The 22,528-nt window shown below is 42.1% G+C and overlaps 1 protein-coding gene across 1 annotated transcript in view; it reads right to left on the bottom strand.

Annotated features, from left to right (window-relative positions):
* Positions 1 to 1,153: 1,153 nt before the first annotated feature.
* The window catches only part of LOC148831565 (transient receptor potential cation channel subfamily M member 1-like), a 46,897-nt gene continuing 25,522 nt past the window's right edge, over positions 1,154 to 22,528 (bottom strand). Inside the window, exons 8-27 of the mRNA XM_088920034.1 lie at positions 22,349 to 22,472; positions 16,971 to 17,043; positions 16,289 to 16,389; positions 15,552 to 15,728; positions 14,780 to 14,914; positions 13,956 to 14,006; positions 13,444 to 13,584; positions 12,993 to 13,022; positions 11,464 to 11,759; positions 10,369 to 10,597; positions 9,433 to 9,564; positions 8,956 to 9,087; positions 8,498 to 8,626; positions 7,726 to 7,977; positions 6,272 to 6,446; positions 5,049 to 5,069; positions 4,298 to 4,442; positions 3,743 to 3,945; positions 3,464 to 3,596; positions 1,154 to 2,453 (exon numbers count right to left, since the gene is read on the bottom strand). Of these exons, the coding sequence (XP_088776160.1) occupies positions 1,154 to 2,453; positions 3,464 to 3,596; positions 3,743 to 3,945; positions 4,298 to 4,442; positions 5,049 to 5,069; positions 6,272 to 6,446; positions 7,726 to 7,977; positions 8,498 to 8,626; positions 8,956 to 9,087; positions 9,433 to 9,564; positions 10,369 to 10,597; positions 11,464 to 11,759; positions 12,993 to 13,022; positions 13,444 to 13,584; positions 13,956 to 14,006; positions 14,780 to 14,914; positions 15,552 to 15,728; positions 16,289 to 16,389; positions 16,971 to 17,043; positions 22,349 to 22,472 (3,979 nt within the window). The remainder of the gene's footprint in view (positions 2,454 to 3,463; positions 3,597 to 3,742; positions 3,946 to 4,297; positions 4,443 to 5,048; positions 5,070 to 6,271; positions 6,447 to 7,725; positions 7,978 to 8,497; positions 8,627 to 8,955; positions 9,088 to 9,432; positions 9,565 to 10,368; positions 10,598 to 11,463; positions 11,760 to 12,992; positions 13,023 to 13,443; positions 13,585 to 13,955; positions 14,007 to 14,779; positions 14,915 to 15,551; positions 15,729 to 16,288; positions 16,390 to 16,970; positions 17,044 to 22,348; positions 22,473 to 22,528) is intronic.

Below are 22,528 nucleotides of genomic sequence, written 5' to 3'. Positions count from 1 at the left end.
TTTGGAATATTTTTAATTTTCATTAAAAGAAATAGAAGTGTAAAACATAAAAAACATATTACCCATTGTAATGTATATCCTGTCTATGTACCACACAGAATTAGTTTAGAGCCCTCTCTCGATTATCCTGAAGCATATTCTAATGATATCTTTATAAAACACCTGGGTAATAATTGTTTGTTGTATTGTATTCCATTACATTTTAAAGGTGTTTTTTAAAAAGTGTCCTATATTAAAAACAAAACAAAATATAAGTGTGAGCTTAAATAAATTGAATGTTGCACCCTCTCAGAAACATGAAATGCAACCTAAAAGATAATATATATGTATGTTTATGTGTGTATGTGGATGTAAATGTGTATGTGTTTATATGTGCATACAGTATGTATATATATGTGTATGTTGATGTAAATATGTATGTCTGTGTGCATGTACAGTAGGTTGATGTATAAGAAAAGGGTTAGCTTATTACTCCACCAAAATGTCCTTTGTTATCCTTATAGGACAGAAAGTAGTATTGAAGCTATATGCTTCAACATTATACTTAAAAAATCTTGTTTGTCCTTTCCTCTTACCCACAACTTCCCTGAGGTGCACTGAGTTGTTGAATTGCTGAGAAGCACTGCAACTCACAAGATAAAACTTCTAAAACAATCATATTTTTATTAAAGCTACCTTTGTAACACTTATCCTTTCCTGGGATGTGTGCTTCACAATTTTTCTGAACTGCTGGAGTAGAGATTGTCATTAATTTTTCCTATTGTTTTGCGGAAGCCAACCTTAAAAACCAATTACGCTGATTAAGAGCCCAGAAAACCTTTTATTTTGAAGTCCTGGAAGAGAATGGATATTAAAACCAATCAAATATGACTATTGATAAGAACAAAAATAATATATGAGCATAACATTGTTCCATTTCTGAAGTGTCAATCTTACAATAAGCTTCACACAATTAAGTAATACTACTAAATCCCTGGTCCTTTTTTCTCGCCTTCATGCTTCACTGGCATTAATTCATTTTCACTGTCAATGTACCGTACAGAATTGGTTGAAGAATGTATGGCAAATACTGCCTTTGATTCGTCCCTGTACGTCATGGACTAGGTATGAAATATGCTTTTAACACACATCCCTTTTGAAGCACGTGAGACTATCAACAATCGGTTTCAGATGACTTCTTCTTCAATCCTTCCTCCATCGGTGTCTCGGTATTGCCCTCCTCCTCCATGGTGCTACACGCTGTCACGATGTCTTTGACGCTGCTGGCTGCACGGAGCTTCTCTGCGCTGTCTCCCCTGGTTTTCATCTTCCTGGGGTTGGCATTTAAACTCTTCGACCTGAGAGAGGGATACATCCTGTCCTCGGCCACAAACAGGTGGTCCATGTCAGTTCTGCCCTCCTCCGCTGGGCAGGGCTCGTTCTCCTCCTCTGTGCCCACGGCCTGCTGCTTTATCTCAGCCTGCCTCTCGGCTTCCGAAAGGGGGATCCCACGACTGTCGCGAGCGGGCGGCTTTGCGATGGAAAGCCAGGGAGATGGGCCAAGGAGGCCTGGCTGAGCCTGATGCTCAAAACAAGTCGTCCATGGTCCTGCTGGAGACTTGATCACCTGGTCCATAAGAGAGCTGCAGTCCCGGCCCCAGATACCTTCATCTCCGGGTACATTTTCACCCGTGGCCGGAGGAAATATAAAACTACTTCTGGACTTCGTGGCAGAGGAAGGAGATGTACTAAAGGTTTGTGAGGGATAGTACCGCAAGGCTTTCGATCTTTCCAGAGGGTAAGAGATGGCAGCCTCCAGTTTTGCTCTTTCCACTGTCAAGCCCGTATCTCCTAGCACTCCGCGGAGAGCAGCCTGGCCGTTGGCTGTGGGTTCTGGACATTTTGCGTGTCTGTGAGGATCAGAACTGTCTGCTTCTAGTTGGGTTTTCTGATCACTTGAAGAAATTAAGATGTCCACACAGGAACCCGGGTGTCTGGGATCAGGGGTAATGTCTATGACCTGGCCACAGTCCTTTGTGGTCACTGCATTGGTACTGGAGGAATGGAAATAGCCGCCTTGGCATTCAGGAGTGAGCTGCTTCTTTCTCTCCCCAGGCTCCTTCTCTTCCTTGGCTTTACAGTGCCTCCTCTGCACTCCTGGCGAGAGGGAAGAGCCGACATCGTCCCACGAGTGGTCATCCCCATCTAGGTGGTAACGGTAGATGCTGTAGCCGTCTGAGCTGTTGATGCTGCTCTGCCTGAGGAGGAAGGTGGGGTCACACTCGGAGGAGGCCCGGGAGCGCGTGTGGGTCAGCTCCGACTTGTCGACCCCGGCCAGCTTCTCCAGCGCGTTCACCATCCGCCCGGAGAACTCCTCTAGCTGGGCTAGGCGGAGGTCCACCGTCTGCAGGGAGGCCTTCATGAAATGCTCCCTCTCGTTGACTTCCTCCAGTCGCATCGACATGTTTTCAACTCTGGGAAAGCCAACAAATATAGAGGATTCAGAAGGACAAGCTGGAAATCTCCAGAAATTTTGACCTATAGGTACAGTACACATAATACATCTGTGCATATACTGTATATATATAGTGGATTTGAAGCACGGTTTTATTAATTAATCCTTTTCAAAACCTTTTTTTAACAAAGCCAGTCTTTATGATGAGACACTTGAGCTTTCGTTTCCTGACTCCTAAAACAGATCTCCAGCAATTATATTATGATCTACTTGATCGGTACAATTAATCAATAAATGCTGTAAGTGATAAGTATCTTAAGTGATTAAATAATATATAATAATATCCTTACACTTATATAGTGTTTTTCTGGACACTTCACTAAAAGTGCTTCACAGCTAATGGGGACTCCCCTCTTCCACCACCAATGTGCAGCCCCACCTGGATGATGCGACAGCAGCCATAGTGCACCAGTACACTCACCACACACCAGCTCTCAGTGGGGAGGAGAACAGAGTGATGAAGCCAATTCAAAGATGGGGATTATTAGGAGGCCACAATTTGTAAAGGCCAGGTGGCAAATCTGGCCAGAACACCAGGGTTAATACCCCTACCTTTTTTGAGAAACTACCTGGGTTTATAATAACTACACAGAGTCAGGACCCTGGTTCTATGTCTCATTTGAAGGACGGCACTTTATTACAGTGTAGTGTTCCCATCACTATAATGGGGTTTTAGGACCCAATAACACCTCTTCCAGCAGCAACCTTAATTTTTCCCAGGAGGTCTCCCATCCAGGTACTGGCTAGGCTGACAGTAAGAAATATGTTAAAAACAAACACATTTATCCATTTCAATTTCAATTTCAATTTCTCATAAAAAACGAATCCACTTATCTGTTGTGGAAAACGTGAAAAGGAACCATTTCACCTGTCTGTTAAGGTTTTTTTTTATTTTAATAGTGGATGCATTCTCAGGACCACGGATCCTGAGTAGCTTGGTCTCAAAAAAAGAAGAAAAGAGAAGCTAACCTTTCTGACGTCACTCTAATGCGCTCATCGTTAGATGACAGCTGCTCATCCTCTTTCTCCTGGAAGTATTCCTCCACACACTGCTCTTCAAACTCGTGAAGCTTCTTGAGCTCCTCTTCGCTCAGGATCAGCTCTGTCACACAAGGTTTGAATCGGTGTTTAACCCTTATTCCACTGAGACGTACCGTACGTCACATCAACCAAGGAATGACTCGTCTCCACTTCACTCAGAGAACTCCGTCTTTCACATGCTTCCTTGACCCCAGAGAGTGGACTTACTCAGGCCTCGGTCTCGCTCATCCAGGTCGCCCTCGTGTCTTTTCCTGCAGCGGCAGCAGAGGCGCTTCATGATGATGTAGATGTGGCTGAAAATGATGAGCGGGGGAGGGAGGACAGGACGGTCGTGGAAGGTCATGATCAGCTGATAACGCTGGAACTTCCACACCTGGTTGGAGATGGACTTCACTTCGAAGAAAGTGTTGCTGTCAGGGAACGGGACCAGTAAAGAAGGGGTTATACCTCACAGACTTCATGACAATGACCAACAACAGTTTTTAAAGATTAGTGTGCACTCCTTGGGATAGGCACTGACCATTAATGGCCCCCAAACAGAAGAAGGAATAAACTTTATGATGGGTTTTCTCATTATGCACAGTGAGAGGCCGTCTAGCAGTTTCCACATGATTATGGTCACTGTACAAAGTGCTAGTGGAACCGTGGATTGCCAAACCCAAGATGTCTTTATTTCAAGGAATCCTGAACTACGCAGCACTTTGTGACGTCCGTGAGCATGAAAATGTATTGTGTGCTATTAGGAAAACAGTGCATGCTCACTTGAAGACTGCAATGAGTAAGTTCACAAGCAGGATGTTAGCCACCAGCAAATAACAGGCCATGATGGCAGGAGTGAGCCAAGCACCAGGGATACAGGGAGGCAGCTTCTTCCCGTCTTCATCGTACAAGTTATCTCCGCAGGGAGCTAAGAAAAGAAAGACAGATCATGGGAACACTAGCTTTGTAAGATGGCAACATTGGTAGCCACATCATCAAAGTTCTCCTGAATTAAATAATTATGCTATAGATTATTCATTATTTCAGTCTCTCTTTAGAAAATTCACAATATTGCCAAGGCTTGCAGCAAAGTGCTGCTAAAGACTGTATCTAACCACCTATATAAGTAGTACTGCTTTTGAATTATTCTAATACAAAATGGCAAAAAATATTACTGTGTTTAGCAACATGCCTTTGATTCAGGCAATGTTTTATTATTGATTTCCCCTGGCTAAGCAGACTCAGATGTCTTCTCTTCCTAATCACTCAGTCAAATCCTCCATGAACCTGTCAAGATTATGCTTCCAGTCCCCTACTGAGATTAAAATGACTGGAGGTTGGAGGTTTAAAAACCCTCTGGATACAAGCCAGTGCACCATTTTAGTGGTGGAAGAGCCTCAAGGTGTTTTACATACAATACAATAGAATTATTGACCTTTTAAAGTAAATGAAACAAGGAGAGGTAGAAATTGCCAGGTGAAGAGCTTAAAACAAGAAAAAAAACAACTTCTGGAATTTGGAATGTGTGACTTACGGTTAATTTCCATTGCGTAGACTAGTTACAAGTCCAGTGATGCAGGGAGACAAGAATATGAAAAAGACACAGAAAAACGCACTAAAAAGCAGCTGCACTTCAAATGGAAAATTCTGGTTTTCTGTCACGAGGAAGACCAGCTTCATTGGTTTTAAGTTAATCATTCGTTATGAGGGAGGAACGTGTGAAAAATTTTGGGCTCATGTAAATCGTGTAAATAATCCACCATTTTTAAACATTAACAAAATTGCTAGTTTTAAATATTTTTTAAATGAACTGTTTAACTGTGCATTAAAACCTTTCATGTGTCAGTTTCATGCATTTGTTTTTTAAAAAACATTGCTCACATTTTGAAAGTATTCTTTTGTACTTTAAATGTGATATATTGCTTCCTGACTTACTCCAAAGTGCTTTAAGGTGGTGCTCAAAACAAATTGTGAATTGTAATTAACTGATTAATTCATTGAGTGACCAATTAAGGCATTGGATAAAGACCATTCTGCAGTGCTCCCTGAAGTTTCACTCACAACAAGGCTTTGAACAGTATACAACGTGTCTTCCCCCTGTCAGGAAACCTGAGAAAACCACTTCATCCTCAATACTGGCAGGCAGATGATCGTAAACATTTCAATGAGAAGCAGGTGTCAAAATAGCAATTCAGCTGAGCACCATAACACTCTTAGCGCCCTTGTAAGAAGCACTTTCATGAATGTCGCCTTGGTAGTCTTATCGTAAATAAAGGCAGCCATAATTTCTACTTACGTTCTGAATTTAAAATGGTTCAGTATTAAAAAAATAAAGGTCATGGAAACACACTAGCATTTTACAGATATCATTGTAGAGCACGTGAAGAAAAGAATAAATATCACCCCCAGGGACAAGAGGAGAGAAACAGGTGTGTTAATCTTGGGAAATGAAGGAGTGGTTTGCAGGTGTGTGGAATCACTAACACAGTTAGAGCAGTGAGGTTCTCTCCGAGACAAACATGCTTTAGCTGTGCAGAGAAGGGGGGAGGAGACCTATTATACATGCTTGCAGATGCTACAATAAAGGAGAGAAGCAAGTGATTCCAACACACCACAAAACAAAAGGGAGGAGAATGAGGAAACTGGATCATAAAGCCCAACCCCACAGGAAAGGAGAAGGAGAAGGTGCCAAACATGGATCAGATCATCCGCCTTGGAAACAGGAAACAAGAGTCTTACTATGAATTCTAGTCTTACGGTCTATCTGATCCGCAAACACCTCTCCGTAGATCATCCAGTAGGGCATGTAGAAGATGTTGCGGGCCAGCCGCCAGGTGGGCTCCTCGTCGGGGTGGAGGATGGCCTGGCGCGCCACTCCGAAGCTCATCAGCACCACCAGCATGATCACCACGAAGTACAGCATGTCAATCATCTACAAGACAGGGGCGGGCGTCAGCTTTCTCCCTGGCGGCCTGGGCCTGAGGAGGGGGCGCCACTGCGACCACATGCCGCTCGGTTTCTGTCTCCTGTGTCACGGTGAAGAGCGCTGTTCGCTATTCGCACACCAGACCTCATCGAAAACAGCTGAAAACCGGGGGGGCATTTGCTGCAGTTTTAATATGCCAAGATTTGTTGATTTATTTGGAGTTAACTGTTTGCCCCCATGCTGAGATGAAAGAATTGTTTCCTCGGATCTGTAAGAAAACAAGATTGTACCCGTGGAGGTGGTTTTGTAACTAGAAGCCTTTTGTTTCCGAATGCATTAATTCAACTCTGATGGATGCATGGAACGTCTTGACACACTGCTTTTGTCAGTCTTCCCAGAGGCCTCTGTTTACCTGACTATGTATGATAGTACATTTCCGAAATGATGAATGCTTGTAAAATTCAGATAGAGTGCTCATGAGAGGCAGTTTTCAGGAAAACAAAGCAGCTTTGTGTTCATTGTTCTTTAAAAAATTTACTCAGAAGGGAGTTGCCCAAATTTGCACATCTGAGCTCCAGACAATCATTATGAAATTCAGAATGGTTTCATCCTGTCTAGGAAAGGATGCATGTACTGTCATCCCATCACAATAAAACACAAAATCAAAAACACATTCCCAATATTCATGAAGGTTTTTTTTATCAATAAATATCGTAATTTGTGTATTTTTATATACCAGTAATTTTTCAGACATTTTTCATGTCATACTGTATACCCCCAATCTAAAATCTTTGAAAAACACCCACAGACATCCAACTTTCAGTGCACTTTGATAACCTTTTTTTTAAAGAGTTTAATCCTATATAAATCTGTGTAGTAGTGTGGTGGGATTACACAAGTGTTTCCACAAGGCCATTTGTAAAAAAAAACATACCATATGCATCAGATCATAAGATTAAACTGCAAACTTCCTATGTTACAAATCACAGCTTTTGTGTGCTACTCCAAAGCCATATCTCTTCATAGAATCTAAGTTTTATTAGTATCTAAGCATGAAGCACTGATGTATATGTGATATTTTTTTAGAAAATGAGGGCTCTTCTTAAATTATATGGAGAATTAAAAACAAACGATATTTTTTAATAAATGAATAAAGCACTATTTCATGCCTGACATCTCAGGGGACACCAAGAACATGATAATCCGTGCTTTGCATCTTATCACACTGAAATGGGGCTGTAAATTGATTTTGTTAAGAGTGTATGAAGCAACATGCAAGTCTCACCATTTTCCCAATCATCATAACGTATGGCCCTAGGTACTTGTTCACGCCGAAGATGTCGAGCACGCGAATGTACCAGAAGATGATGTCCACGCAGTAGATGACCCGACCGTAGCCCATGTAGGGCTGATTCTGCAGCCGAAGGAGAAGGCCCATCAGAAACACTGATATGGCCACCATGTCAGTGATGTTCCAGTACTCCTGCAGCCACACGTTGATCTTCTGCTTCAGCTTGCCCGGCTCCGACATCAGGATCTGAAGAAAGGAGGGAAATTGAGGCAGACACCTGACCGGCACTGAGGGCGTATCAAGGCATATCAAGGGAACAAGACCTGTAATCCCACAGTAGTTAAAATGATACATCCTAATGGCAGCAGCAAGTTCCCCTTGGATACGTCAGCTGAGTGAACAAAATCACACTGAACAGCATGCTCCGATTATTTTATTTGGTTATACAGTACTTGCCTGCTTGCCTCCGTTTGCAGTTGTGCTTGAAGATACAGTATGATCAACAGTTTTACTGTAAGTGTAAATCTGCATTAAGATTCTGAGGATTATAAATCACTTCAAACTGGAACCTGTTTAGCGGTTTTAAAATGTGCAGTCAGGGGATTTGGTTTCTATTTTGAAGCAACCAAAGAGCAAGCAAATACATTATAAAACGTAAATGTGGGGCAGCTCCTACGTTTTAGAGTCAGTTTCACAGCACGAGGGATCGACCTTCCTTATGGGTGAGTTAATATGAGCGTGATTGGTCTCGGACGCAGAGCTTTACCTCTCTAACTTTCTCTAAAGCCAAGGTGAGGATGTAGGAGATCACAATCCATTCCTGCAGTGAGGGCCAGCGCTCCATCTTAACTAGGATGACGTAGTTGAAAAGCATCAGATACAGAAGGTAGGAAATCTACAGAGGGGAAATTATGACTTAGTATCAGGACTATAAGAAACATTACAGGATGTATTAAATTAGAGGTCTACTATTAAATGTGTGAAGAATACTGATAATGAGAAACTCCTAATTCCAAACCTACCCATCTGTGATAGAAGGAAGGTACTAATATAGTCAAACAAGTCTCTGTGTGTGGTTTCTTTGTGTGCTTTTACATCTGCATGTATGTTTTCTATTCTGTCGCTTACAGGGTATTCATTTGCTTGACCAAATGGAGAATCTAAATGATAGAGACAATCTTCTAGCTCTGTCACAGAGCCACTTTGAGAGCGCCAACCGCTTACAGTGTAGAACCAAAACTTGGTGAAAGGTGCATTGTAGAACTCATAAATCTTCATGCCGATAGGAACTCTCCTCTGCTTTTTATTCCCATCCTCTTCATCTCCTTTCTTGGAAGCTGAGTCAAGATTTCCATCCTGCAAGCACATCCAAACAAGGATTTGTCCCATGAATATCCAATCAAACATCGGTGCAAATGACTGTAAGAGCTTTTTCCACATGGGAGGCTTGAGCCCTTGAATTGTTACTTCGGAAGAAACATGAAACATCCACTCTTTTAACATCTATCACCACTCCTGAAAGTTAGTGTACATTTCACTGTAAAGGGAGTGGAAAACTGGTTTAAACATTTTGATGTGAATTTAATTATTTTAAATGTCGATACCAGAAGCACTCCAAAAAAAAATAGCTTTGCATCTTTTTTCTGTATCCACAGGGTGGCAGTGTTAACTTCCAAATGGCAAATGGAATATTGCCTCTACCTTGTTAACCGTGTTTTCCTCTTCCTTGTCCTTCCCATCCTCATTGTCCCCTGACGTCTGATAGGACAGGTCCTCATTCATGCGAAACTCCAGGAACAGAATGGTGGGAGGGAAAATTATTCCCGAAATAACCTGGAAATAAGGGGGAAAAAGCACATTTGCTGAGATTAATATATAAGCATGTAGTAACACTGAAGTCAGTCACAGAAAATAAATTAATAGAAATATATATTTACGGTATTTCCATTTGTGTCAAGTTGAAAGTAATCTAAAAATACCTTCTCAGAGTGCAATTTGCTGTGAGGTTTGCAGTACATTTATGCAGTTTACTCCAGTGGTTTGAGGAAACCAATTTAGTTGTTATATTGTTGAAAGTGAAGGTCTGCCCTCTTCTGTGTTTATGAACATTATGACAGAGAAAGAAGTGCTTCATCAGTGAACAGCTAAATGTGAAATAATGGAAAGAACCAGGAACTGTCACGATCGTAATCCCTCCTCTTAAGGATACTCCGACTCTTTCACATTTTGCTGATTACATGCAATCCTGCCCCTTTTTATTTAAGCCTGGTGCTCTCATTATTCTGGGCTCAGCATTGGGAGATGGACACCCAGAAGCCCGCCTACCAGTGGGTCTAGGAGAGACCCGACAGCATCGGCTTCATCACGGCATCCTGACCGTCTGAGTCCGGGGCTCAGAGCGCCTGGCCTTGTCATCCTGTTTTTTTTCCCCGTCCCTGTACCCAGACCCTAACTTTGGGACACCTTGGTTTTCTCGTGACTCCGGAGTAGTAATGAACAGAGAGGTCATGTTAAACCCACAGAAAGTCACATAAGCAGCACAGAAAAACCATGGTAAATATGCTCAAATACCACAATCCATCCAGCCTAGTGAGGGCTCGTAAGGGGACAACTGCCTGCGAGGCCTGGACACTCTACCTTAAGGCCAGGGTTCTTGCGCATCCTCAGGCAGCCCATCCACATGTCCGTGAGCAGCATCTGGCTGCAGGTGTGCGCAATGAAGTCGCGGTGCTTGGCTGCCACAGCCAGCTTCAGGCACGTGGAGTTACTCCAGTTCTTCAGCTCATAGGTCAGCAGCTTCATGGCCACCTGCTCGTCATGTTTGTAAGACTGGTCCAACAGCTCGTAGGCCAGCTGACCAAACTCCCTGCGAGAGAGAAACTCTCAGTGTCTCGACCCAGGAGTGACTTTCCAGCAATAAGCTCAGAAGTGCCGCTGAACTGTATGAAAACTCTGGTGAAGGTTCCACTGGAATACGCGCAACAAGAATAACTCAACAGCAATACCACCTCGTAGCCTGATCTCATCAGATATAAGAAGATGAGCAAGTCCCAGGTTGGGAGACCACTAAGGAAAACTAAGTTTTTGCTGTAAGTGCTGTTGGTGGACTATTAGGTTGCACTCTTTAATCCTCATGCTGTGTAGTGAGCAGAGGACCTTGTGCAGCAGGAGGTAATGTACTTTCAAATAAGACAGTAAACCAAAGTCTTGACTAGTTGGTCCTTAAAGATTACATTTTCAAAAGAGCAGGAGTGTTAACTCAGGTGTCCTGGCTAAATTCACTGTGCGCTTAATCAGCTTAGCCTCCCTACATTTCCAACTTCATTCATTTGGTGTAGCACCTCTCACTCCTCCGCCCGATCTGCCGTGCAGCAAGACTGCTGGAGGACAAGGGCTCCAGTGGTGGATGAAGTGGATCCCCTCCTATCTGTAAATCGATGTGGGATCTTTCGGGATGAAGTGCGTTATAAAAGCAAGTAACTAAGAATGAATTTTTGTCATGAAAGCATGAAAACGCTTAATGTCGGCACACGTTCACACCCAGGTTAAACAAACCAATAAACAGGCCTTCTCCAAAAGGCCCTGGCATGCAGTTAAGTGCACTTCACATTCCTCATTTTACAGCACACCTTTCTTGAACATGAATTTTAAGGATCTTGCTTCTACCCGAATGGGCTGATAGATTGAATCCAAGGAGATATCCTAAGATACGGCGCACGTTAACAGACGTACTTGGAGTGGTTGTCCAAATCTTGGGAGATGTCGTCCACCATCTCGCTCTCCGAGGACTCGTGGGCCATGGACTTGTACAGTTTACAAGCCACCAGGGCCTTGGCCATGGCCTCCTCACCCCGCTGCCACAGGAAGAGTGCCATCTTCTGGCGCTTCATCAGCACAGCCCAGACCATGAGCTCGTGGAATGGGTACTGGAAGCGGCTAACCTCCGGGTCATCCACGTCAATGTCCACCTCTTCCTCCTTCTTCTTCTTTTTTTTGTTTTTCTTGCCCTTGGAAGGCGGCTCGTCGTCCTTGCGGAGTCCACAAGACACAGAACGATTCATGAAAATCTGGCACTGGTCTTTGTTCATTGGGTGCAAAACAAATCATCCTGCAACCCCCAGCTGGCAGCCCACTGAAGCTCAGCAGGTGTGAGCCTGGCCAGTACCTGGATGGGAGACCTCCTGGGAAAAACTAAGGTTGCTGCTGGAAGAGGTGTTGGTGGGGCCAGCAGGGGGCACTCACACTGTGGTCTGTGTGGGTCCTAATGCCCCACTATAGTGATGGGGATACTATACTCTTAAAAAGGCTCCTTCCTTTGGATGAGATGTAAAATGCAAAACCATCTCCATGGTTATTAAAAAGCCCAAGGTGTTTCTTGAAAAGAGTAGGGGCGTTACCCCGATGTCCTGGAGAAATTTGGCCTCCTAATAATCCTGACTTTGGCTAGTGTCGCATCATCCAGGTGGGGCTGCACACTGGTGGTGGTGGAAGGGAGTCCCCATTAGCTGTAAGGCCAGCAGCCATATCACTCTGCAAATCACAACTGGAAGCCCACTGAAGCTAAGCAGGTGTGAGCCGGGTCAGTACCTGGATGGGAGACCTCCTGCGAAAAACTAAGGTTGCTGCTGGAAGAGGTGTTAGTGGGGCCAGCAGGGGGCGCTCACCTTGCGGTCTACGTGGGTCCTAATGCCCCAGTACAGTATATCCTGTACTATATACTGTAAACAGGTGCCGTCCTTTGGATGAGATGTAAAACCAAAGTCCTGACTCTCTGTGGTCATTAAAAATCCCAGGGTGTTTCTTGAAAAGAGTAGGGGAATTGGGGAATCGGCTTCATTACTCTGCTCTCCTCCCCACTGATAGCTGGTGTGTGGGGAGCGTTCTGGCGCACTATGGCTGCCATCGCATCATCCATTTGGGGCTGCACATTGGTGGTGGTGGAGGGGATCCCCATTACCTGTAAAGCGCTTTGAGTGTAAGAAACTATAATAATAATTATTATTATTATTATTATAAGTGTAAGGTATTATTATTAACACCGAAAAGACTGAAAAAAATTATCTATGAGGGGAGTGATCTTGCAACGAGCTCTCCCATTGCACAACAGTTAGAGCCACAATCTAATCAAGCTGTAGTACTTTGCTGATAACAGGGAAAACACTGCTGTCAGGGCCTCCTTAGAAAGACAAACAGGATTTTATACTACAGTACCTGACTTTGTTTTGATGCAAAAATATCTTACAAATATAGCCAGTTCTTACCTCCATTCCTAGAAGTTTAAGAGCTTTTAGCTACAATGAGAAAATGAAAAAGGGGAAAATCAATAATGTAAAGGGGACAACTCATTCAAACAATTTTACATTTCCCTTGGGTTAGAAAAAAGCTCTAGTAGGGTACAAATATTTTCATTTGTCTACTCAAAATGACTTTAAGCAACCCTTTTCTGTTGTATGACACTTGGGCCAGTTTTATATAGCACACAGAGTGGTCCAGTGTACCAATGTATTATAAACAATGTGTTTTTTTCATAGCGTAAAAAAAAATATGTGAAGTAAGTAAACCAAATCAATTGTGCAACATCTTGCACAAAGCGAGACAAACCGAGGCAAGAAAAAAATAAAGCAGAACTGGTGAGATGACTAGAAAAATGAGACTGCCTACAAGAGCCTTGAGCTTCTGGGTTGCAGACCTCATCGTCCCCGCATCTCTTACCCTCTTTGGGCCAAACAGGTTGTTGTACAGTGTGCGGAAGCTCTTCCTGGTGTAATGGCAGCGGTAGGCCCCACCCATCAGGTACTCCAGAATCAGACCAATGTCAATCAGACTGATGTGGTAATCTGGGGGAAGGTTTCCCTGTGACATCAACAGAACATCTTTCATTGCATTTGTTTTAGAACCCCCGCTCTTTAAAACTGCTGAAGACTGCACATTGGAAGCTGGCGCCTTGCTGGGGGCTTTTTAAATCTGTTTAATCCCGGTATGCGTTTATCTTCCTCTCTGCCAGTGGCTAAGCATCAACATATTGCAGAGAGATAGAGAAATAAATAACAGTCTTAAATTCATCTGCATGTGAAGGCTGACAGACTTGACTGATGTGGATTCGAGCAGCTGTCGTTTAGGTTGTGCATGACATGGAATGGCATTTTTTGTCAGCAAGCTGCTGTTCAAGATACTGATGTCATTCTGAAAAGACAAAGACAGAACAAAGAATCCACCATGCTTACCTTTTTAACATCCCTGACCAGAAAATGTAATGTGTTAGCAGGCCCTAATCTCTGAAAGAAAAACAAAAAAAACATTAATACACACCATTCTGCAATTACACTCTGATTTGGTTGTAATGGAAAATGGAGCTTATCATGCAGTGATACAGCTGCAATAAAGGACAAAATAAAGGAGTTTATTATCTGTGCGTTGGATGTCAGCAAAATCTGATACAAAGCTGTGGAAAATAACCAAGTACTTTAAAGGAACAAGTAAAGGTTTATTCCATGCTGAAAAGAAGAAAAACACAATGTTTCGGCTGTGGAGCCTTCTTCGGGTGTGAGAAAGAGAGGAAAGTGACTTGGAGTCTGCATTGACTCTGGAGTCTGCATATATTTCATGCAATCAAATAACAGCTGTGAGCGACAGGGTTGTTTCAATGGAATGATGGGCCATTCAGTCCCCGTAGTCTATAAAGTCTATAAAGAGGGCACATATATTTCCTGCTGTAGCTTGCAAAAATTAACCTTTGAATTCATAGCCAGGATTGTGAAGAAGAATGGCAGGTTGAGCAAAACAGTCAACAAAACCATCGTGGGATGAAAGAGTCTCCTTCACTTGACGAATTCTGCTTTTTTCTTTGTGTTTTTCTTCCTATGATGCTGTTAAGTTTTTTTACCACTCAAGGAAACATGAGGTGAAGTGAGAATGTGTGAAGTGATTCCCATGGTTTTTTTCAGACATCTGGGCACTTTGAAGAATGAGACAAAGAAACGGGGATGCCAAATGACAAAGGAGTACACATTTCCACCCGGTCTGTGTGGTAGCGCTCAGGGCTACTCACAGTGTTGTAGAGCTCTTCAAGCCTGGGGATGGTGAGAAAGTGGTGCATGTTCACTCCGTTCTCGATCAGCAGCTTCACGAAGTCCACCCGGTCTAAAACAAGGGCATCCATCATGGCCTGCTCGAGGGCATTCACCTGAGGCAGACAAACACGGTGTCACGGGTGACAGTCCTCGACAGGCAAAGCATGGAGCGCCGCACTGGTCCAAAACAGCCAAGCCGGTTAAGGCTGAGAATCCGGATCGCAAAGAAAGCTGACAAACGCGATGTCGTCGGTGTGATGCTGACAGAAGAACCTGACGTTTTCGATTTCCGCGTCGAAGGAAATGTTATTGTGTCCCTAAAGGTATTTGAATTTGAAAGTGAGACAGTAGTTTTATGTAAATGTAACGGTCTGAAAATATAATTCAAGGGTTCAACAGAAAGAGTGGTGGCTCTGTGGCTAAGGATCTGCGCCTGTGGCTGGAAGGTTGCCAGTTCAAATCCTGCAGCCAGCAGAGGAATCCTACTTCGTTGGGCCCCCAAGCAAGGCCCTTAACCCCAACTGCTCCAGGGGCGCTGTATAAATGGCTGACCCTGTGCTCTGACCCCAAGCTTCTCTCCCTGCCTGTGTCTCATGGAGAGCAAGCTGGGGTATGCAAAAAGACGAATTCCTAATGCGAGAAACTGTATATGGCTAATTAAGTGATCTTATCTTTATCTTAGAAGGAAAGGAAAGCAGAGATCTTAAGTTTAATGTGCAAAAACATTGTTCCCGAGGTGTGTGTTTTTACCCAGTTCAGCAATTCTAACTTTCTGGGATCGGTTTCTTCCTCCGGCTCGTCTTTGCCTTTCCCCGCTCTCCTCTTGCCCTTCACCCTGCCCTTGCTCCGGGTGGTGCGCGTGCTGACAGCCGGGCTCTTGTCCCTGTCTTGGGACGACGTGTCCGCGGCCCCCAGGTTGGTGAGCGGCTGGGGAAGTAGGAGAGGGGAGTGGCTGAGCTACAGTACAGCATCACGCAGGACAGCCCCGCCTCTCTGATGCCCAGGCAGTCACCGGCACGGGCTCCCAATTCCGGGTTACCTGCTTCAATCATTATATGAAAGGGCTATAAGATGGCCAGTGCATCAGTAACAGACGTCATAGGGCTCCTGGGATCTCTTGGAGATAGTGAATGGGGTCTTGAAATCATTCGCTCAATTATATGAAAAAATTGTGGTTGATCAGATAATTCATGTTTGGCTCAAGACCAGACTTGAGAAAACCATTGGACAGATGTGCTGGACTTTTAATTTAAGGACGGGGGCTGCTTGTTTCACTTAAATTCAGTATATACTGTAGCACACTGCTCTATAATCTCAGGAGTGAAGTCTACAGTCACCAGCTTTTTGCTGTTTGTTTAAAACTTTTCTTTTTCAAAAAGGGATGATGGCTATTGTGCTCTGATCCTGACATACCCCAGAGAGAGAAGCTACAGCTGAGGTGACGCTCAGAGAATACCTGAAAGTACAGTGCTGCGTGTAACACTCACAGGCCAGTGGTGTCCATATACAAATATCTGACTGCGTGCAATATCCACTCTGTTCCAGGCCAGAGCCAGGCTCAGCTGGTCAGGAGCTGATGCGTTTGTTCCTGAAGGCACAAAACAAGCCATGAATACAATGTCACATCCTTGTATGGGGGGGCTGTCATCATTTCCAACTTTTGTTTTCATGGATGTCGTTTAAAATGCTGTGCTAAATGGGGTTCCTATAAGATAATACAGTGTATATGTATATTTCAGGTGGGTAGCTGTGTCAGCATGCATAGGCTGCAAAGGAACAAGTAACAGGTTTATTCCATGCAGAAAAAAAGAAGAAAGAAAACACAACGTTTCGGCCGTGGATCCTTCTTCAGGTGTGAAGAACCTGAAGAAGGCTCCACGGCCGAAACGTTGTGTTCTCTTTCTTTTTTTTTCAGCATGGAATAAACCTATTACTTGTTCCTCTATGTATATTTCTTTCAGAATCCTATCAGATGAAGATATTAAACCTTAATGTGAAGTAGATAGGGAGTGTACGCTCACAACAAACTCTTTGAAAATATAGTTTAAAAAAATAAAATTGAGAAAGAAAGGGTCCTAGCTCATTATTTCAGGTCAAACTTAAATTGCCAGTTCTGGTGTAGTTAGGAGCTGATATAGTGTAGTAACTCCATGAATGCTTCTACTGTACCTTTTAGCAAAGCGGTCAGTATGGCCATCTCAATATCTTGCTGTCCTTCGGACCCCATCCTAAACACTGTAATCTACAGCAGGTTAGGAGTGAGAAATGTACAGATAAGTAGAGTTCAGAAATTAGCAGACAATCCTGTCTTGAGCAGTGTACTGTACTGTATGTGTGGGAGAGTCCTTGGGAACTTGACACATTGGCTGTAATGTCACAAAAGAACCCAGTTGCTAAAGAAACCTTGCAGTACAGACAAGTACTGTATACGTCCTTATATACGTGTGTAAGGAGGGAGGAAATATTCATATTTAGTGCAACTGACAGGTTCTTATTTCTCTAATCACAAAAACTGATTGTATCTTCATAACATCATATTCATTCAGTCAGATGGTTCTACATTGTACTGTCTGATGTGCACGAAATTAGATGTGAAATATGCTTTCGTATATATTTTGTATCTGTTTCAGAATGCTCTTAATGGTGAGCACTATTCGGATTCATTTCTACCAGTAGTTTAAAGGGCTTTTACCACTTCAATTAACTAATTTTTTGGACATACAGTAGTACCTGAAAGAATGGATACTCTATATTCCAGTGTACTGCAACGTTTTAGAAACACAGCTTCAAATGAAAGAAAACATCAGACTTGTCACATCAGACAAGAAACCAGACCAGTAATCAGACAGGATAAAGCTACGTTCATTCAATAAATTGTAGCAGTGATGTCAAGTAGTCACCCACAAAGAGGTTTCATGACAAATTGGGAAACAACGAAAGGGAAAGGTTGACGAGGAGCACTAAAGTTCAGGAAGACCATCCTGAGTGATCAGTTCTTGATGGGTCCACCATTAGCCTGAATTCAGGGATGCAGACATCACTCAAGGACTGACAACACTGCACAGAGCTCACAGGAATCTTCTTCCATTCAGGCTGCAGATTGACCTGAAAACCAGTGATGATATGTGGCAAAGATTGATACTGACACACTGTCAATCAATAAGGTTAACCGCTATACAGCAAACCAGTGTTTATCCTTGATCCCAGACCGCCAAGGTGCAGTCACAGTACGATTTGCCTTAACTTGCCAGGCTGAGGATCAGTTTCCTGGCCATGGGGTGAGGAGGCTGGAACTCCCTGCAGAGTGAGGAGTGAAGGGGCAGCTGCAGTGGGGGCAGATGGGTGAAAAATCAAAATGAGAAGGAGAAGAGGCCAGTTTAATGTACTTGTAGGGTTTTTTTTTTGGTCGGGGGCGGGGGATGACATTAGCAATGATTATGTGTTAGACTAGCTGAGGTGAAAGCGAATTTGGCTGCTGTCTTTGTTGAAAACTCTAGTGCTCAAAATAATTCTTTGTGTTTATCCACAACTTTTCATTCCTAAAGGATTTCAAAATGCTGTACAATTACGTTGTCACCACCTGGGTGACGCACTGCAGCTATTGTGTGGCAGCAGCCCTGCGACACCGTGCGTCTTCAGGGCGAGAAGATCTAAATGGCTTCACCACTTCAATTAAGAAGGAATGTTAGGTAGGCCAGACTGTGCAAGCAGAGTGGAGTTTAGCCAGGGCCCTGGTGTACCTCTCCTTCTTATGAACAGCACTAGGATCATAGCCAGTTATTCAGGACCTTGGTTTAATACGTAGTTCATATCATTGGCAGGTTCCTTCAACTGCACAGTGCATTCATTTGGAAGGTCTTTGACCCCCGTTATGTGGGGTTGAGCTTTGCCATATTGACAGATTAAGAGGTTTCATGCATTGGCATTGCTAAAACAATGCGTTTGAAAGTCTCAGAATACAGTTAACATACAGTAATAGTATCTGTAGTTCTTGACGTGAGAAAACAACGATCTTATCACTTGTCACTGTGATTGCACTCTGCTTGGGTTTGGGTCAGTCACCCATCATTTGGTGTGCAAATACATATTCATACTGGCATTTCAAAATCCAAGTGATTAATGCTCACACCAGAGATGTTAAGGGGAAATTTACAGGCTTCTGTGTTCATTTTCTGTGCTGCAAGGGGCATGTTTCAAAACCTGTTTCAGACCCCTTTCAGACACAATGTGAGCTCATTCGCTTTTCTGGTCCAGAGACAGTACTGTCTTTGTTGAAGCCCAGTTGCATTAAATGCAATTATGCTTGAAGCACTGTCACATGTGTTACATTGTAAATAATGCAATTAGTACACCCTGTATACGATGCCTTGTGTTGGAGGTTTCAAAAGGGTCTAGAACGCCTACTACTAATCGATACTTCATGAAGCCCTGTAGTTAAAGACTAATGATTGCAACTCACAAGCTGCACAAGCTGCCTTACATTGTAAAGGTGGGCCAGTCTGTATAGTGCAGTGAAGGTCAATCTAAATCAGGCTGATGTAATAAATTATAATTATCCACAGTTTCTGAATGGAGGAAAAACAAACTGTTAAAAACACGATAAAATCCCAGAAAATACCCAGAAAGGGTGCTACAGTATGTGACTCTGTGTCAAACGTTTGTTATTGGAGCAAAAAGTTTGGTTGATTGATTCGTAAAAGGGGAGGATTGAAGTAGAAATATATGCTGTTTAAATGCTGGATTCAGATGAAAACATTACCAGTTTTTTTAAATTACATCTGATTGCTAGATAAAGACATTGTGGAGCTGCTCTTTACTTATATGTACTTCATATAATTTATAATCCACTGGCTCTACAAATGGTAAGATGAAGGGCTAATTTCTCTGTGGACAAAGAGACTTAATACATCTAAAACTGTTAAATGATGGACATAAAGTAAGCTGATAAGCTATAGAAATATCACGGGTTGTGTAAATTCACCAGCCCTTGGGACAGTATGTGAATGGGAGTCCGTAAAGACTTGGAGAGTCAGTCTTGCCTACCTAGAACATGTTCATTTTCAGCTTTATGTCAATGTAAATAGACTGTATCCTCTGAAATCAAAGGAACCCTTTTCTCCAAAGCTTTGCAATGACACAGAACCACTTTTGGGCAAGATGAAAGGATTGCAGCCTAACCTAAAGAGGATTAGCTATCTGAAGTAGTGATGAAAAGAAAAAAAATACTTCAAACTATCACATCTAAGCTCTTTAGAGACATAGACATGCAGTCTGCAACTCTAAGGCTAGCTAAGCTTTTTGATACACAGTATAGTCTCTGCTCACGGAGTTCTGTTCTTGCAGAAGTTGACGGAGTTTGGCTGTTCATAAAAGTCCTTCATTTGTGTCACAAACTAAAACCACTAAGAGCATATATCTGTGTAGCTGATGTTGTAGGAAAGTGACAATATTGTTAAGCTTGTATTATAAATTCCATAATAATAGAAATTGAATCTGGCATGTTTGGTTGAGGCTTGGCATTCAATGAGGGGTTATTGCCAATGCATTTACATAGAGAAGTGGGATCTCTCTTAAGCAGGTTCAGGGCTGCTGAGAAAAAAATTGTTGTGGATGTTTTTAGTAACTGAAACTACCTAAATGCTACCTAAATGCTGGAATGAATGAAAACACAATTTGTTTTTAAAAAGTAGAACTAAAAACAGAATAAACTGTTAACCGTTTGGGTTTGTTGCTTAATTTTCAATTGAATGTTCTGGATCACATTAATTTCAATAATATGAATTCAATAATGATATAACGTGAGTCAGAAAAGAGGTGGCGGATTAATGTGAAGAACAGAGTCCATGGATTAAAGAGAAATCTGTTCTTTCTCATATCTATTTGAAAACAGGCCAGTTTCATGGTTGTTTTATTCCTTTCTTAGTTGGGCTGAGGAACTCCAGACGCACATTGGTTTATGTATTTATGTAGGGGCTCCCTGAAAATATATAACCCAAATTTATTTTGAAATTATTAAAGAGATTAGATATTGCTAATAGCTCACTTACAAATATACCGTGGCAACTTTCTGATTTAATGGCTATGCTTCAAGAATTGCATCTGCCAGATTGAGGAATTTAATTATTTTGAAAAAGTCAAGTCATTAAGCGAATGATGGGTATTTTTTTCTCAAAAATAGGAGATGCTTATACAGATTGAACCTGATTTTACACCATAAACAATAAAAGCTCCAGCTCAAATTATGGTGTTTCTTGGAAACAAAAGGGTAAACAAAGGAGTATTCATATTCTTTTTAAGAATTCTTTTTTTTACTCCTCAGTCTAACAACAGATTAGAAAACTGTAATTTTTTCTGAAGCATATTGAAGAGGAAGAGCATACAGTGAGTGCTGAGTTTATTTGAAACTGTTGTAGGCTGTATAGGAAATGGGCCAAAGTTGAAATGGTTACAAAACAAGTGACTATGCACATGACTTATTTTGAAGTAAAAGTCAAAATATTTGCTTAAACAATTTCAGTAAAAAGCATCATAGAATTGAGTTTCTGAATAATTAAAGAAAAACTATGAATACAAAGGACATACAAACGTAAAATGTCTACTAATTTAAAAGTCCTTTTCCAAGGCTGAATGTTATTAAATAACAATTTCAAGCAACAGATTATCATGATTTTTTTAAAGCTATCTTTTAACTAGTTAGCAAATGCATTCTATACTGTTCATTTACTTGTGTTCTCTGAAAATCACAAATAAGATAACATCAGCCATTATAGGTCACGTGAGTTTTATAGTGCTTATGAAAATTCAAATTTTGAACAATCGCTAAATTTTTTAAATTAAGTGATACTGGAAGTATTACCATTGTGTCCATCAATATTCCCTAAAATCACAGCATGTAACTATTATTATACCCCAATAAAAATGATTAGGTTTGAATAAGTAGATCTGCCACTTTTAATAAACTTTCTGTTATGTGGTATTATGCTTTATTCTGCTGCAAGTGACTTCCATTCGAAATAGATTGTGTGAATGAAAGCCCCTGGTATAAACACAGCACAGCATGAGTACAGGGGAAAGAGTTGAAGGAGAAACACATGGAAATCTGTGTAGAATGCACTCTGTGTTCACAAGAATAATGGAGAAGGAAGTGACAACACAGGAATGGAACGCAACACAGACAATGAAGTTGACCAAAACATATTTATTGTGGTACACGTTTCTTATTCAGTTAGTTAGGAAAGTATTGTATCTCAATACCAGAAGAATCACCTTGTATGTTCATACCTTGTGTGCTCATTCTGCTCTGGACTGTACCTTTATTTTTATATAACACAAACATTTGGCAGCAGTAAGTTCATAAAATGTTTCTTTAAGCCTAGATCATGAAATGCTTTTTAATGAATGCTTTCTTAAAAGTCTTACATATAAAGCAATATCAGAGACCTTCCAGTGCCTAGTTTGTTTTTTGCCTCCATTTCACTCAATCACTCTAGCCATAGTTACACTCTGAAACAACAAACTGTTCCTGGCTCCTCAGTCCCCATACTTACAAGTTCTTTCTTCTTCATGCACTCCATTAGCATCATGAAAAGCTGCTGCGCTTGGTTCCTACTGTGGTTGAAGGTTTTCTGGATGGTCACCAGAAGCTGATCCCTCAGACTGTCACTGATAATTCTAAAAAAAACAATTGAGATCGAGAAGCTGTTCTCTCTGAGTGGAACATAATGAGG

The sequence above is a fragment of the Atractosteus spatula genome, chromosome 7 (assembly GCF_055471065.1).
Source record: "Atractosteus spatula isolate fAtrSpa1 chromosome 7, fAtrSpa1.hap1, whole genome shotgun sequence".
NCBI lineage: Eukaryota > Metazoa > Chordata > Actinopteri > Semionotiformes > Lepisosteidae > Atractosteus > Atractosteus spatula.
Note: the sequence above shows the minus strand (reverse complement) of the source record. Positions and strands in the feature narration are given on the sequence as shown.